General features: G+C 38.8%; 1 protein-coding gene across 1 annotated transcript in view; it reads left to right on the top strand.

Moving 5' to 3' along the window:
* The window catches only part of GPSM2 (G protein signaling modulator 2), a 37,822-nt gene extending 20,840 nt beyond the window's left edge, over positions 1-16,982 (top strand). The window contains exons 10-14 of the mRNA XM_069479062.1: positions 398-468; positions 3,086-3,262; positions 6,878-7,037; positions 8,006-8,223; positions 16,743-16,982. Of these exons, the coding sequence (XP_069335163.1) occupies positions 398-468; positions 3,086-3,262; positions 6,878-7,037; positions 8,006-8,223; positions 16,743-16,982 (866 nt within the window). The remainder of the gene's footprint in view (positions 1-397; positions 469-3,085; positions 3,263-6,877; positions 7,038-8,005; positions 8,224-16,742) is intronic.
* Positions 16,983-17,423: the final 441 nt, after the last annotated feature.

The following is a 17,423-nucleotide window of genomic DNA, read 5'->3' as shown; positions in this document are numbered from 1 at the left end:
TATTTTGATTCTTTTCTCAAAATTAAAGGCCTTTTCCTTATGTTTTTACTTATGTAAACCACTGTACAGTTTGGGTTTTTTTTGAGACTGTGTGGATAGTATAAAACCAGTTAATTTAAAATGCCTTTTCTAAATTAAAGGGTGATGTTCGTAACCAGTGTTAGTTTCCAATCAAAATGTAACTTCCTTACATCAAAGCATTTTAAAGGGAGTGTATTCTATTTTTATGTAGCTGATATGGAAAATTATTATTCTTAAAAGACTACATGTTTGTACATGTTTCCTCCTTTAATATGAGTTTGTGTACCAGGCTTTAGAATTGAATGATGTATCGATGCTGAATTTGTACTCTTAAGGGCTCTCTGGTTTATTTGAATTAATTTTTTATTTTACAAAGGTGCACGCCCCAAGTTGGGACGCCGACACAGTATGGAAAATATGGAACTTATGAAGTTAACACCAGAAAAGGTTGGCAGTTTTTATGTTTTAAATTTCATGAACTGTTAAAACATTGCAGTAATATTTAATTTAAATGAGTCTTTTCCTATATGGGTATAACTAAAAAATTTCCCTTTAAAAAGAATCAGAAAAAGTACAATGAAAAAGAATGTGTACAGTATGCTGCCATTTGTTTAAGAAAGATACATACGTTATATATCCTTTGTAGATTCATAAAACACTTCTGGGAAGAATATGTAGGAAATTTGCTAACTGATATTGCTTCTGGGAAGAGGACTGGCTGTCCGAGATAGGCTAGAAATACTTTATATACCAGTTTGAACTGTTTGAATATCTTCCCATGTAAATGTATTACTTATTTTTTTTAATTAAAATTAGATCAAAAAAGGGACAGGAACCTTTTTTTTTCCAACTACATAGCAACATTTTTGCCAAGATTAATGAAATTTATGATCAAGAAGAAAGTTGTTTTTCTAGCTGGATTTTAAAAAAGGATATTTTTTTAACTGACAAAGCACTTTGCATTCAAGATGCATGCTTTTTTTAGGGGAATGAGAGTAACAGAGAAGGGACTTCATAACTGGAAAAATGTTTCTGAAGAACAAATCAAGGCTACTTTCTTCCACCTCCATGTAACTTAATTTTACATTGTTAAAATAGTCCCTCAGTCTTTTGTGGTGTATTTTTAAAAGTACTTTTTTTAAAAAAACATGTTCATTATAGCAACTGTAGAAAATTCCAGCAAGGAAATTAAAATAATTATAACCCCACCTCCTGATGGTAACTACAATTAATATTTTGGCATTTATTCATCTGGCATTTTCATATAAATGTTATAAATAATATATGTAGGAACATATCAAGAACATCTTCCCATGTTCTTTTGCCCCGTCATTATTACACCTTTCCATATTCTTCTGCTCTATCATGATAACATATGATTTTTGAAGGGTGACACTTTTTGTGTGAATAGTCTTCAAAAGACCAACATCTAATTGTCTTGGACTCATATCCAAGACACCATCATTCAGAGTTGTTTAAAAACTCTGGTAACTTCTAAAGGACTTTGTGATTTCTCCAAAATATCCAGCTCTTATCTTGTGAGTGGTTCTCAAATATAAGTCTATTAAATCCACAAATTATTTTTTTTAAAAAGCTTTTTAAGGTAATTTCAGTTCTTTTTTAGTTCTTACAGGAACCACTCCTAAGTAGCAAGCTTTCTGCCTACCTCTGTAGTGGTACTAACAGTAAGTTCTCTAAGAAGCTGACCAGATTCAACCTTGTAATTCTCTAAGAACCAAGTGATGATAAAAATTTATCTGTAATTTAAAATGTTTGAGTGGAGTTGGTTTTTTGTGTTAGTTTCTTTTCCTTATATTAATAATAAAGTTGCCAAAGAATTCATTATTTCATTATTCTCAACAAAGTAAAGAAGTAAACATAAGGAAAAGGGAGACTTCTAGGTAAAGATGCTAAGATGCTTCCTGGGAGAGAGTGCAGTGGGAGGGAACTTTGGAGATTTGGATACCTGAACTTGGATATCTGAAAATGTTTTTCCTGCTCTCACAATTCATTGGTCATTTTGTTGACTATAGAATTCTTGGTGGCAAATAATTCTCCTTCATAATTTTTAAGACATTGCTCCACTCTGTGTCTTGTTTTCAGTGTTGTTGAAAAGTTCAAATAACTGTATAGGAAATGTGTTTAATTTTTCTCCTTTCTACTAGGGTTTTAGGTGCAGTTTTATGTTCTCACATCAAGGGCCATTTTCTTTTTCTCCAAACAGTAGACCACAAAATCTGCTCTAGAACATAATTTTGTTTTATAACGTGTGAAAAAGAATAGATAGCTTTGTTCACTTACTAGCTACCCGTCTCACTCCAGGGCCCTCTGTACATTAGCCTGAGGGCTGGGGTTATTCCAATTTGTGCCTCATGGGGGACTTTTCTGGGTTGATGGAAATGTTTTTTTTAATATTGATTGGAGTAGGGATTATATGGCTTCCAACCATATACTGAAAGTCTGTGCATTTGATTGTATGTGAATTTTACCTATGGAAAAAAGGTACCTCACCAAAACTATCATTACGTAGCGTGAACCTTCAGAGTTATTCGCAAACATTTAAGACTGAAAGTTAAAGCTGCAAACATCACAGAGCTACTGTATGTATTGTATTTTTCCTTTGTAGTCAATAAATATTTGTTATTTTGAGTCTGTTATTTATAGGTTATCATGGGTTTGCCTATTGAGAATTTAGTGTGGTATTAGTGAAAACAGTACAGTTTTTATCAGCCATAACAGATTTTTAAGTAACTCATATCCACAACAAAACTTTGGCTCCTTCTCTGACCATTCAAATTTTATTTTTATGGAGTTTTGACAAACCTTGTTTTCTTATTCTTAGGTTCTTAAAAACCACCATTTTAATGTTTTGATAATGAGAAATCCACAGTATGCATTTGGTACAAGCTCTTGAAAATAGTGCAATATACTGAAAAAAGGGATTTATTAAGAGATCTAAAATTCTCTTAATAGTAAATGAGTGAAGGTGTTAGTTAATATTATGGGAAACCAGAAGAGAGCTGGGTTTTGTTTTTTTTTCACCTTTCCATTTATTATTTTGTAGGTACAGAACTGGAACAGTGAAATTCTTGCTAAACAAAAACCTCTTATTGCCAAACCTTCTGCAAAGCTACTCTTTGTCAACAGACTGAAGGGGAAAAAATACAAAGCTAATTCTTCCACTAAAGTTCTCCAAGATGCCAGTAATTCTATTGACCACCGAATTCCAAATTCTCAGAGGGTATGTTTAAAATAACTATTTTTTTTGTTGTTGTTGTTTTTTTTTGAGACAGAGTCTCGCTTTGTTGCCCGGGCTAGAGTGAGTGCCGTGGCGTCAGTCTAGCTCACAGCAACCTCAAACTCCTGGGCTTAAGCGATCCTACTGCCTCAGCCTCCCGAGTAGCTGGGACTACAGGCATGCGCCACCATGCCCAGCTAATTTTTTGTATATATATATTTTAGTTGTCCATATAATTTCTTTCTATTTTTAGTAGAGACGGGGTCTCGCTCTTGCTCAGGCTGGTCTCGAACTCCTGACCTCGAGCGATCCACCCGCCTCGGCCTCCCAGAGTGCTAGGATTACAGGCGTGAGCCACCGCGCCCGGCCTAAAATAACTATTGAGCATTGTGTTCTCAGTACCTACATTTTAGTTTTCTTGTATTCATACTGAATTTTTGGTAATTGAAATTAGACATTTAATATAAAATATCTTTTTTTATTCAAAGAACTTGTCCACATTTCCCTGTCTTATCTTCTTCAAAACTATTATAGAAACAATAATTACTCCAGGCCGGGCGTGGTGGCTCACGCCTGTAATCCTAGCACTCTGGGAGGCCGAGGTGGGCGGATCGTTTGAGCTCAGGAGTTCGAGACCAGCCTGAGCAAGAGCGAGACCCCATCTCTACTAAAAATAGAAAGAAATTATATGGACAGCTAAAAATATATATAGAAAAAATTAGCCGGGCATGGTGGCTCATGCCTGTAGTCCCAGCTACTCGGGAGGCTGAGACAGGAGGATCGCTTGAGCTCAGGAGTTTGAGGTTGCTGTGAGCTAGGTTGACGCCACGGCACTCACTCTAGCCCGGGCAACAGAGTGAGACTCTGTCTCAAAAAAAAAAAAAAAATAATTACTCCATTCATGGATAAATTGCTCCCTTGTTTTGGTCAGTAATTATTTGAGTCACTATTGTTTTCAAAAATACTACCAGTTATTTCCCTGCAGTATCTCCTTCCACTCAGCTTAGAAATCAGAACAAATTAAATTCAGATGTTCAAGGGTTTTTAAATACTTAGAATGAAGTGTGTCTGCCAGCATCCACTTCTATTAATCATATTATTGAAACTGTAATGATAGAATTAAAAACTATTTTTGATGAAAAGGGAGCACACCAATCAGTTTATTAAATTTAGCTTATTTAGAAATAAAAACACCATGGATTTTACTAAGTAATCTGATAAAAGGATCAAAATAAGTTACAAAAGGTACATCATAAGTCCATTTTTCAAGCAATGAGAGCCTTTGAAAAAACTGTTAGCTTTTTTTTTTAATTAAGATTTCTAACCAGCCTGAGCAACATAGCGAGACTCCATCTCTACTAAAAATAGAAAAAATTAGCCAGGCGCGGTGGTGTGCACCTGTAGTCCCAGCTACTTGGGAGGCTGAAGCAGGAGGATTGCTTGAGCCCAGGAGTTGGAGGTTGCAGTGAGCTCTGATGACGATGTCACTGCTCTCTAGCTCAGGCAATAGAGCAAGACCCTGTCTCGAAAAAGACTTCTGTTGTCATCATTCCATTTATATCTACACCCTTGTAGCATCTTTTGCCTCAAATTTTATCACTGGTTTCTTATGCAGCTTTTCTGGGCTATATATGACTGACAAAAGGGAAAACTGTGGGGTATATGTAAATGGTTCAGGAACATTTTTGTAGATCCAGAGCAGAACTAGAATTCAAGAAAGGCCTACCTTCGTTCAAGGTTTGGGGTCTTAACTAAGCTTACTTAGCTCACCTGCAAATGTCCACATTTTTGGAGCCATACTGTGTTTCCATGTTCAGAATTTTGAATTGCAGGCTTTTTTGCCCCTGGGAAAAAGTCTTTTGTTGGTGATTAATGCATTTGACTGTAGCTTCCCAAACCTCAGATGCAACATGTTAAAAACTGTACTCTTTTTTTTTTTTTTTTTTGAGACAGAGTCTCACCCTGTTGCCCAGGCTAGAGTGAGTGCCGTGGCGTCAGCCTAGCTCACAGCAACCTCAAACTCCTGAGCTCAAGGGATCCTCCTGTCTCAGCTTCCCAAGTAGCTGGGACTACAGGCATGCACCACCATGCCCGGCTAATTTTTTCTCTATATATTTTTAGCTGTCCATATAATTTCTTTCTATTTTTAGTAGAGATGGGGTCTCGCTCTTGCTCAGGCTGGTCTCGAACTCCTGAGCTCAAACGATCCGCCCACCTCGGCCTCCCAGAGTGCTAGGATTACAGGCATGAGCCACCGCGCCCGGCCTAAAAACTGTACTCTTTCAACCACTCCTGTTTTCCTTATCCCAGTTAAAGGGATGCCATGTTCTCTGACCCCAAACTGGAAACCTGGGTGTCCTTCTAGATTCCCTCTTTCACTAACTGTATCCAATCACTGTGTCCCCCAGCTTTGCTCCCACACCCCTCCCCTTTTTAAATCTCTGCTATCATGTCTTATTCTACTAATCTCTTACCCAGACATTTAGAATAGGCACCTGAACTGATCTCCCTGCCTTCATTCTTACCCCTCCAATCCACCAGATGGGCAAGTTTCTACACAAAGCATTGCCAGTGCTCCTCTTAGTTCACATAGGAAAGTCTCTGCTTGTTAGTACTGCATACAAAGGCCCTTACTTTGGTGGTTTCTTCTCTCTAGCCCTGCGCTTCAGCAGTTCATTATCCCCTGAGTACTACAGACCTTTGGGATTGCACATTAGTCAGTATGAAACATCTCTAACCTGCAAATGCCTACTCATTCTTAAAGAGCCAACACAAACACATCCTGTGAGATTTTCCCTATTTCCCCTAAGAATTAGTTATTTCCTCCTACTCAAGGTCAAAACATTTTTTACATGTGTGCCTCTAATAATGCTACCTAACATCATAATGAAACATTTAAAAATAATTGCTTGTATTAAACATTGCGTTCATTTCATTTTTGAAGTCTTCCAAATAAAGGATCCCATCTTCTCCCTACAAAGTCTTTTATTTGAAGTTTATATTTTTTCAGGGTTTTCAAAGCTTTAAGAATAATAAGACAACCATGGAAACCACTATGCTAGGAAAATACACTTTCTTACTTAGTTTAACAATTCTTACAAAGATTAGTTTGCTTAAAATCTGTTGTAGACTCTTAAAACTAAACTTTGAGCCTGAGGTACAGGCCTGTATCACCAATATTTGCATAGTTTATTCAGTATCTGTAGCAGTTCTCCCAAGTCTGAGGTATGTTTCTTTAGCCTTAGAAATACAAGAATTAAAAACTAAAACAGTTCTTCTGCTACAAGGGTCTGGTCGTCATCTGTGGCATATGTATCTTGCTCTTGCTCTATAATCCTATCTTGCTCCCCCCTAAATAAATTTCACCTTGTGCTTGCTTTTAAAAAAAAAAAAAAAAAAAAACCCACTAAAACTAGAAATGCTTTTTGTTAGTTGGATTGAAATAACATTTTATCAATATTGCCATCTTGTATTCTTTTTGAAAATAAAAGGTCAATTTTTATTTTTAATCTTCATCCTTTACCATTTGCATTTGAGAACATCATGATGTTTATTAATGATCTAAGGATAATGCTGGAATATTTAAATGTACTAGATTTTCTCTCATCAATATTTTAGAAAATCAGTGCAGATACTATTGGAGATGAAGGGTTCTTTGACCTATTAAGCCGATTTCAAAGCAACAGGATGGATGATCAGAGATGTTACTTACAAGAAAAAAACTGCCATACAGCTTCAACGGCAACTTCTTCTACTCCTCCCAAAATGATGCTAAAAAGTAAGTCTTATCTTTGATATTCTTTTATTTAGTTCCCATCATAGGAGATATAATAAAGGATCCTGAATCAAGGTATATCTGAAATGGTGGTATTTGTACAGTTCAAAACAAGGTTTTTTCCAATTCCCTTCAGTATGTCTGTATTTTTGGTCCAGTGTGATTCCTACTAACTATATCTGTAGTATCTTTGGGGTTGGAAAAAATCTGACTTTGAGGCAGGTGTTGTGGTGTGTGCCTATAATCTCAGCTACTTGGGAGGCTGGGGCAAGAGCACTATTTGAGGCCAGGAGTTTGAGGCTGTAGTGTGCTTAGGATCGTGATTGTGAACAGCCACTGTGCTCCAGTGTGGGCAACACAGTGAGACCCCATGTCTAAAAAATAAATAATCTGACTTTAAATACTCCATATCTGGATTAAAAAAGAAAAGCAAAGACAGACTGAAGGGAAACCTATGGCTAAGGCTGAATGAAGCTAAGGCCTGCCTGAGTTTGAGTTAGAAAGGTCTAAAATAGATTAAATTTTTCTATTTCAGCTACCAAAAGACTTCTTGTACCATAGACCAAGACTAGCCAGCAGCACTACTCTTAGTTTACTAAATGATTTCTATCCATGGAATAAAAAACACTGTCCCATTCATCCTGGTCTGAGAAATTATGAAAGAAAAACAGTTTATTCACTTTCTGAAATCTAGCCCCATATCTTATAGTTACATTTTGGGTGAGCATTAGATAAAGGGAAATATACCCAAATCTGAATAACCTCCAGGTGGGTCATTTGAAGTACCCTGGGGTTCATTCTTCTCTCCGCATCAATAAAAACCACATCCATCCAGCCAGAACCCATCAGTGACAGCCTGAGGCAGGAGGGCAGGGTGGGGCTTGGGACTGGCAAGGCCAAAAAGAAATATGTATATAACAAATATGCTTAAATATTTTTGTAACATTTTGGGTTTTTTCTTCTTTTCATAGCACCATCTGTTTCTGTGGTATCCCCCAACACGGATGAGTTTTTAGATCTCCTTGCCAGCTCACAGAGCCGCCGTCTGGATGACCAGAGGGCCAGTTTCAGTAATTTGCCAGGGCTTCGTCTAACACAAAACAACAATCAGTCAGTACTTAGCCACCTAATGACGAATGACAGCAAAGAGCCTGACGAAGACTTCTTTGACATCCTTATAAAATGTCAAGTATGTCTGCATATTTTTTTCATTCTTTATATAGCTCAGATACCACTGAGAGCACTGACAGTGTTATAATTCTTACTCAGGAAGGTCTCATTTTGGATTAGGGAGTTACTGTCTGTCGTTCAGCAGACAATTACTGGACACTGGTTACGTTCCAAGTGCTATTCTAGGCATTGAGGACACACTCGCTTTTTAAAGGATCCTGCCTTTCAGTAGGAGAGGCAGTGAACAGGTGTATAGAGAGCGGGTGTGTGTGCGTCAGGTAATCAAACTTGCTATGAAGAAAGTTAGAGGAGGATAGAGGGGCAGTGGGTAACCAGGGGTGGTGGTGGCTGGGGGAATATATATTTTATTTAGTTAGGATGGTTAGAGAAGATCTTTCTGGATTATCATTTGAACAGAGACCTGAATGAAGTAAAACAGTCAGCCATGTGAGCACTTAGGGAAAGGGCTTTCCAGGCAGAGACAAGTCTCCTCTTGGATATAAAAGCTTAACAGGTTCAAGGAATGGCAAGTGTGACTGGCATGGAATGAGTAAGGGGGAAGGGGAGAGTGGTACAAAGAATAGAGAAGTAATCAGGGCCTGGATCATACAGGCTCTTATAGGCCATGATGCAGTCTTGTGTTCTAAATGGGTTAAGAAGATACTAGAGGGTCCTGAAAGATCATCCTGGCTACTGATGGAAGAATATAGAATGGCAAGGATTTATTATAAAAACTAGCTAGGAAGCTGGTGTGTAATCTAGGCAAAAGATATAGGGGACTTGGCTGGGTGTGGTGGCTCATGCCTGCAATCCCAATACTTCGGTAGGCTGAGGTGGGAGGATCATTTGGAGACCAGCCTGAGCAACACAGTGACACCCCATCTCTACAAAAAATAAGAAAACTAGCTGGGCATAGTGGCATGCACCAGTAGTTCCAGCTACTCAGGAGGCTGAGGCAGGAGGATTGCTTGAGGCCAGGTGTTCAAGGTTACAGTGAGCTATGATCACACCAGTGCACTCTAGCCTGGGCAACAGAACAATACCTTGTCTCTTAAAAAAAAAAAAAAAGTGACTTGGGTGGGGGTGGTAGTAGTAGTTGGAATAGGGATATATTATTGTTATATCAGTTATATATTAGAGGGAGGGTATCAGGGAAAGATAAGGATGACTTACACCTTTTTTTGCTTGAATAACTAGGACAATGAATGGTTCCATTTACTGAAATAGAGATGACTAGAGAAGCAGGTTTGGGGAGTAAAAGCAAGAGTTCTGTTTTAGATGTGTTAAATTTGGTATATTCAATTAGACAGTGAAGTTGAATTTTCCTTCATAGCTCACTGCAGCCTCCAACACCTGGCCTCAAGCAAGGTGATCCTCCTGCCTCAGCCTCCCAAGTAGCTAAGACTAAAGGTGCTTGCAGGCCAGGCGTGGTGGCTCACGCCTGTAATCCTAGCACTCTGGGAGGCCGAGGCGGGAGGATCTCTAGAGGTCAAGAGTTCAAGACCAGCCTGAGCAAGAGCAAGACCCCCGTCTGTACTAAAAATAGAAAGAAATGATCTGGACAGCTAAAAATATATAGAAAAAGTTAGCCGGGCATGGTGCCACATGCCTGTAGTCTCGGCTACTTGGGAGGCTGAGGCAGAAGGATTGCTTGAGCCCAGGAGTTTGAGGTTGCTATGAGCTAGGCTGACGCCACGGCACTCTAGCCTGGGCAACAGTGCGAGACTCTGTCTCCCCAAAAAAAAAAAAAAGGTGCTTACAATCATGCCCTGCTATTTTTTTGTAGAGATAGGATCTCACTATGTTGCCCAGGTTGGTCCCAAACTCTTGGACTCAAGCAATCCTTCCTCTTTGGCCTCTCAAAGTGCTGGGATTATAGGTGTGAGCCACCACACCCATCCTGAAGTAGAGATGTTGAATAGGCAATTTGATGTAAAATCTAGGGCCCAAAGAAGAAAGTAAATTTGGGAGTCATCAGTATATAGTTGGTATTAAAGCCCTAGGAAGAGATTATCTAAAGACTAGCACAGGAATAGGTCCAAGACTAAGTCCTGAACATTTCAAAATCTACTAGTTAGGCACTCCAACGGCCACAGGCAGGTGCCAGCTGGGGCTGAAGCTGTGCTTCATGGCTTCTGGTTCCCGATGCTGCCCAGGCTCTGCATCCAGTCTCTGTGCCACTGGAGCAGCCCCTTGCCCGAGCAGCTCTGCCTGTGCAGTCCCCAGTTCCAGCTCTGAGGCTCTCACTGAGCCCGAGCCCAAGGCTCTACACCTCTGTGGCTCCAGAGCTTCTGCTGGGCTGGTGACACTGCCCCTGAGATTCCAGTGTTGCGCCTGGACCCCAAGACCCCACCACTACCACCGGCCCTGTGGAGCAGCCCTGAGGTCCAATGCTCCGTCAGGGACCCCCTAGCCTTGGGCCACCATTACACCTGCATCTGGTTCGAGCAAACACCCCCATGACCACTGCCTAGACAGCCTCACCCAGCTGCCACTGTCACCTCCATGGGGAGACCCTGGGCAAAGCAATCCCCCACAATGCCAGCCTTTGTGGGGAGGGTCTCACTCAGCCCCCAACTCAAACTTCTAGCAACAATCTGGAAAACAACCCACCACCCTGAATGAAGATCATCCAGCACAAGCCTGAACTGTGACAATCACAGTGGAACAGGACAAAACAGAACACCTGCACTACAGGCTCTCATTGTGCCCACCCCTCCCCTGCCAGGTCAACATTCCAGAGTAGGACACTAACGCACCATCTAGGGACCTCCCCTTCTCAGTAGGAGGGTTCCCAGCAAAGGAGAACAGGTGGCCTGCAAACCTATTAGCCCTGAGCCGAGAGAAGAGGATTCAGATGAGAAGAAACCAGCAAAAGAACCCTAGAACATGGAAAAACAAAACAGTTCAACACCAAGGAATCACAGTGGAGCTACAGTAAGGGATTCTAACCAAAAGGAAATTGTTGCATTGACAGAAATGGAATTCAGAGTATGGACGGCAGGCCAGGCACTGTGGCTCATGCCTGTAATCCTGGTATGCTGGGAGGCTGAGATGGGAGGATCGTTTGAGCTCAGGAGTTCAAGACCAGCCTGAGCAAGAGTGAGACCCCGTCTCTACTAAAAATAGAAAGAAATTAGCTGGACAACTAAAAATATATATAGAAAAAAATTAGCCGGGCATGGTGGCGCATGCCTGTAGTCCCAGCTACTCGGGAGGCTGAGGCAGAAGGATCCCTTGAGCCCAGGAGTTTGAGGTTGCTGTGAGCTAGACTGATGCCATGGCACTCACTCTAGCCTGGGCAACAGAGCGAGACTTTGTCTCAAAAAAAAAAAAAAAAATGGATGGCAAATAAGATGAATGGAAATGGAAATGAAGAGAAAGTTGAAACCAACAAAAAGAAGCCAAAAAAAAAAAAAAGGTCAGGACATCAGTGAAAAAGTCACTAAAGAGCTAAACAAGGTAAGAAAGGATATAACAGAACTTAAAGAATTTAAAGAGTCTTTTAGGGAATTTCAAAACAGCAGAAAGCTTCAACAACAGTATACACCAAGCAGAAGAAAGAATGTCAGAGCTTGAAGACAAAGTTCTCAACAACCCAGTCATTCAAAGATGCAGAAAAAAGAATAAAGAAGACTGAACAATCACTCAGAAATATGGGGCTATGCAAAGCAAACTAACAGACAAACTATAGGTATCCCTGAGGGAGAAAAGAACAAAAAGCATGGAAATCTATTTGAAGGAATTGAGAAAAACTGGTATTGCTAGAGATTCAAACATAAGATGGTCATCGAACACCAGGAAGAGTCATAGCAAATGGGACATCTCCCAGACACACAGTAATCAACCCGGACACAGTCAAAATGAAGAAGAAAATTCTGTAAGTGGCAAAACGAAAGCAACAACTAACCTACAAAGGAAAACCCACTGGGCTAACTACGGATTTCTTAGCAGAGACCTCAAAATCTACTAGTTAGATGGAGGAAGATGAGCCATCAAAGCAGCAACAGCCAGAGAGTTGGAAGAAAACTCAGAGTGTGGTACTGTAGAAGTCAAGTGAAGAAAGTGTCTTAAGGAATGTTCAACTGTGGCAAATGTTGCTAAGAGACTGGGTAAGATAATGACTGAGCTACTAGATTTGGCAACACGGAGATTATTAGTAATTGCAAAAGATACTTTTTCAGTAGCATGGTGGGGACAAAGGATTGAGTGAGTTGAGAAAATGGGAAGTTCTAAAGGGGAAGGTAGTAAATATAGAAAACTTTAAGGAGTTTTGCTTATAAAGGGAAACAAAGAAAAGGATCATTAGCTGGAGAGGGCTATAAGGTGAAGGATTTTTTAATTTAGGTAATAATATAGCATATCTAGAGATGGAAATGGTCAAATAGAGGAGCCAGTGATGCAGGAGTATGGGGTGATTGATTGAAGAACAGTTGTTGTGTAGGTTTAGGGAAAGCAGAGTACAGACTTGGAGATTAGAGCAAGTAGGAATTCTTTCTGGTTGCTTTTCTTGTCTCCTCGGCAAAGTAAGAAGTAGGGTCATTAGCTAAGACTGGGGTGGAGGGCATTGTAAATTTGAAGAGAAAGTAAGTGGGAAATAGCTGACTTTGAGAAACTAAATTAACCAGGGAAAAGTAATAAGATTACTGAGTTTTGCTAAGGACCCACTTGACCAAGTTCACGGTCACTGGAGTTGTGTATTTTCTACTGTCATAACTAGATGCTTGAGGCAGAGAGATGAATTTAAATCAAATTGGTATTTTTCTAGGAGTATGGGCTGTGGGTTATATGCCAGGAAGTGATTTTAATAATGGACTTTGGAATCTAGGCTCTAAGAGGGGAGGTAAGGAAATGAAAGAGTAGTAGTGGTCCCAGTGGATTAAAGAAATACTAAAGATACATACCTAATAGCCAACCACCAAAATATATGAAGCAAAAATTCACAACACTGAAGGGAAAAATGGACAGTTGACAATAATTGTTGGAGAATTCAATATCTCACACTCAATAATGGATAGGACCAGACAGAAGATAAGGACTCGTATTTAACAGGCACATACAGAACACACTACCCAACAACAGCATGCTCATTCTTCTTGAGTGCACATGGAACATTTTTCAGGACAAGACTATATGTTAGGCCACAAATTAAGTCTCAAAAAAACAGATTTAAAAAGATATAAAGTACCTTCTCTGACCACATGGGATGAAATTAGAAGAAATAACAGAAGGAAGACTGGAAAATTCACAAGATTGTGGCAATTAAACAATAAGACTCTTAACCCATCGGTCAAGGAAGACATCACAATGGAAATTAGAAAATACTTGGAGACAAATGAAAACAGAAAACAAAAACACAGCATGCAGTGCCAAGGGGGAAATTTATAGCTGTAAATGCTTACTTTAAAAAAAGATGTCAAGTCAACCTAACTTTATAACTTAAGGAACTAGGAAAAGAAAAAAAATGAAACCCAAAACTACCAAAAGGAAAAAAATAATAAGGATTAAAGCAGAGATCAATAAAATAGAGACCAGGAAAACAATGGAGAAAATTAATGAAGCCAAAAGTCATTCTTCAAAGAGAGACGACTCAAATTATATATCAGAAATAAAAAACGTACCACAAAGAAATAGAAAATATACCCATCACTAGTAAGGAGATTGCATCAGTAATCAAAAACCTCTTGATAAAGAAAAGCCCTGCACCTGATAGCTGGTGAATGCTACCAAACATTTAAAGAACACCAATACTTCTCAAACTCTTCCAGAAATTGAAGAGGAGGGAACACTTCCTAACTCAATCTATGAGACCAATATCGCTGATACCAAAGCTAGATGAAGACACTGTAAGTACAGACCAATATCCTTTATGAATATAGCTGCAAAAATAATCAACAAAATACTACAGTCCAAATTCAGCACATCAGAAGGATTATACACCATGACTAAGTGGGATTTATTCTTAGAATGCAAGGATCATTCAGCATATGAAAATCAATGTAACACCACATTAATAGAAAAGGGGGGGAAAACACATCATCCCAACTGATACAGAAAAAACATCCGACAAAATGCAACACCCTTTCATGATAAAAACACTTCAATTAGGAACAGTAGGAAACTACCAGAACATAATAAAAGCCATATATGAAAAATGCACAGCTAACATCATACTAAATGGTGAAAGACTGAAAGCTTTCCTCTAAGATCAGGAACAAGAATGCACACTTTTGCCACTTCTATTCAACATAGTACTGGAAGTTCCAGCCAGAGCAATTAGGCAAGAAAGGGGAAAAAAGGCATTCAAATTGGAAAAGTAGTAGTAAAACCTCTGTTTGCAAGTGACACAATCTTATATGTAGAGAATTCTAAAGATTACACAAAAAACTGTTAGAGCTAATCAACGAATTCAGCAAAGTAGCAGGATACAAAATCAACACAAAAACCAGTTGTGTTTTTATACACTAACAATGAACAACTGGAAAAGGAAATTAAGAAAAAAATTCCATTTAAAATAGCATCAAAAACAATAAAATACTTAGGAATTAAGTTAACCAAGGAGGCAAAAGACTTGTACAATGAAAACCACAAAACTTTGCTGAAAGAGATAAAGGAAAACAAATGGAAAGATTTCATCCCATGATACAAAAACCAAGATTTGAAGACTTAATATTGTTAAAATTTCAGTACTACCAAAAGTGATCTACAGATTCAATACAATCCTTATAAAGATCCCAAAGGCTTTTTCCCCCCCTCACAGAAATAGAAAAATCCATCCTAAAATTCATAAGGAATCTCAAAGGACTCCAAGTATCCAAAACAATCTTAAGAAAGAACAAAATTTTAAGACTCACTTCCTGATTTTAAAACTTATTACAAAGCTACACTAATCAAAACCGTATGAAAGTGGCATAAAGACATAGAGACCAATGTAATAGAATAGAGAACCCAGGAATAAATCCTTGCATATATGGTCAAATGATTTTCAACAAGGGTGCCAAGACCATTCATGGGGAAGGAGAGTTTTATAAACAAATGGTCCTGGGAAAACTAGAAAGCCACATTCAGAAAGAACGAAGTTGGATCCTTACCACATACACCTTATACAAAACTAATTCAAAGTAGATCAATAGACTGAGGCATCAGAACTAAAACTTAGGAAAAGTGTCATAGCACTGAGTTTAGCAATAATTTTTTGGTTATGACACCAAAAGAGCAGGGAACAACAAAAAAATAGACAAATTGGACTTCATCAAAATTTAAAACTTGTACATCAAAGGACATTATTAACAGTAAAAAGGCAACACACAGAAAATATTTGGAAATCACATCTGATAATTAATATCCAGACTCTATACAGAACTCCTAAAACTCAACCACAAAAATCAATCTGATTCAAAAATGGGCAAAGAACCAGAGTAGACATTTCTCCAAACAGGATAATTAGAGTCTGGCATATGACCATGGGAGCCAAATGGGTGAGGCAGAAGCGAAGGATGAGAACACTAAATCAGAGAAGTCTAGAACTGGTGTTGGGTTAACTGCAGGACACTGAAACGGTCAAGTATGACAGGACACATGATGAAGAGTGAGCCAGAGGTGTGTGGAGGGTGGGGATGGCGCTGACGAGGAGGCCAGTAAACAACGGCACCCTCATAGGGTTGTGGGGTTAAATGTTAGTTGAGGCACAGTCCCTAGCAATGTCGTGGGTACTGGAGTATCAGCTATCACATTTCTACTCTTATTCTTGAGCTATAATACGGAAACTATACTGTAGAGTTCTAAGTGTATTTTTTATTTGATGAATAACATTTCTGACGCACTTCTGACGTAAGAATCTTAAGATTAGAACTTGAAAGAAAAATTCAGTCCAGGCTATTTCCTTAATAGATTTAACTAAGATAGGTAGGCAAACTTTCTGTAAAGGGCCAGACAGAAAGTATTTTAGGCTTTGCAGGCCGTATGGTCTCTGTTGCAACTGTTCAACTCTGCAGTTGTAGTAGGAAAGCAGCCACATGGTACATAAACAAATGTTTTGATGGGTGAAATGAAAATGAAACCATTTACAAAAGCAGGCATTAGGTTATAGTTTGGGACACCCTGGCCTAAGACAAGGTTTTTTTTTTAGGTTTACTTCAGGGTTTTTTAACATATTTCTTAAGATTTAGTAAGTTATATTGTTGATGCCTATTATGGTAAGATTATAACCTTGAACTGTCATACTTGGATATAATTGACCTTGTATTTTAATTCATCCTCGATTATTCCATGTGACCAATTATAATTAAAATAGGATGACAATATACTTACTAAACCCATGAAGTTATACCTATACTTCTACATAATACTTTATTTTAATTATATAAGTCATTTTAAAGAAAAAATTTTGCCAGATTTCAGGTATAATTTCTGAGAAGAGGCAAAAAAAGAAAATGTTTACAACCACATTTTCTTGTTATAACTGACAGACATAACCTAGCTTGGTGCTTTCCTCCCCTGCAGTATTTGTATTTTAATCCCTTTCTCATAATTTTTTAGGGATCCAGATTAGATGATCAAAGATGTGCTCCACCACCTGCTGCCACAAAGGGTCCAACAGTACCAGATGAAGACTTTTTTAGCCTTATTTTACGCTCTCAGGCGAAAAGAATGGATGAACAGAGAGTTCTTTTACAGAGAGATCAAAACAGAGACACCGAGTTTGGGCTAAAGGACCTTTTGCAAAGCAATGCTCTGTTGGAATTTAAAAATTCAGGGAAAAAATCAGCAAACCACTAGTTAACTGTGCGTGTGTGTGTGTGTGTGTGTGTGTGTATATATATACATTTTTATTTTTTTTTTAGATGAAGTCTTGCTCTGTCACCCAGGCTGGAGTACAGTGGTACAGTCATGGTTAGTTCACTGCAGCCTCAGACTCTTGGGTTCAAGCAATCCTCCTGCCTCAGCTTCCCAAGTAGCTAGGACTATAAGTGTGTGCCATCACGCTCAGCTAATTTTTTTTTTTTTTACAGAGGCTGGTCTTGAACTCCTGGCCTCAAGCAATCCTCCCACCTCGGCCTCCCAAAGTGCTGGGATTATAGGCATGAGCCACTACTCCCGACCACTATGGATATTTTTAAAGAAAAGACCTTATTTCCTTTCAGAACACTGCAGGGAAACTCAATCTATTTTTTCCTTAAAGGGAGAATTTATAGCACTATAACACAGCTTAACATGTTT

Source organism: Eulemur rufifrons, chromosome 8 (genome assembly GCF_041146395.1).
Source record: "Eulemur rufifrons isolate Redbay chromosome 8, OSU_ERuf_1, whole genome shotgun sequence".
NCBI classification, from domain to species: Eukaryota; Metazoa; Chordata; class Mammalia; order Primates; family Lemuridae; genus Eulemur; species Eulemur rufifrons.
This window is presented reverse-complemented; position numbering and strand designations above follow the sequence as displayed.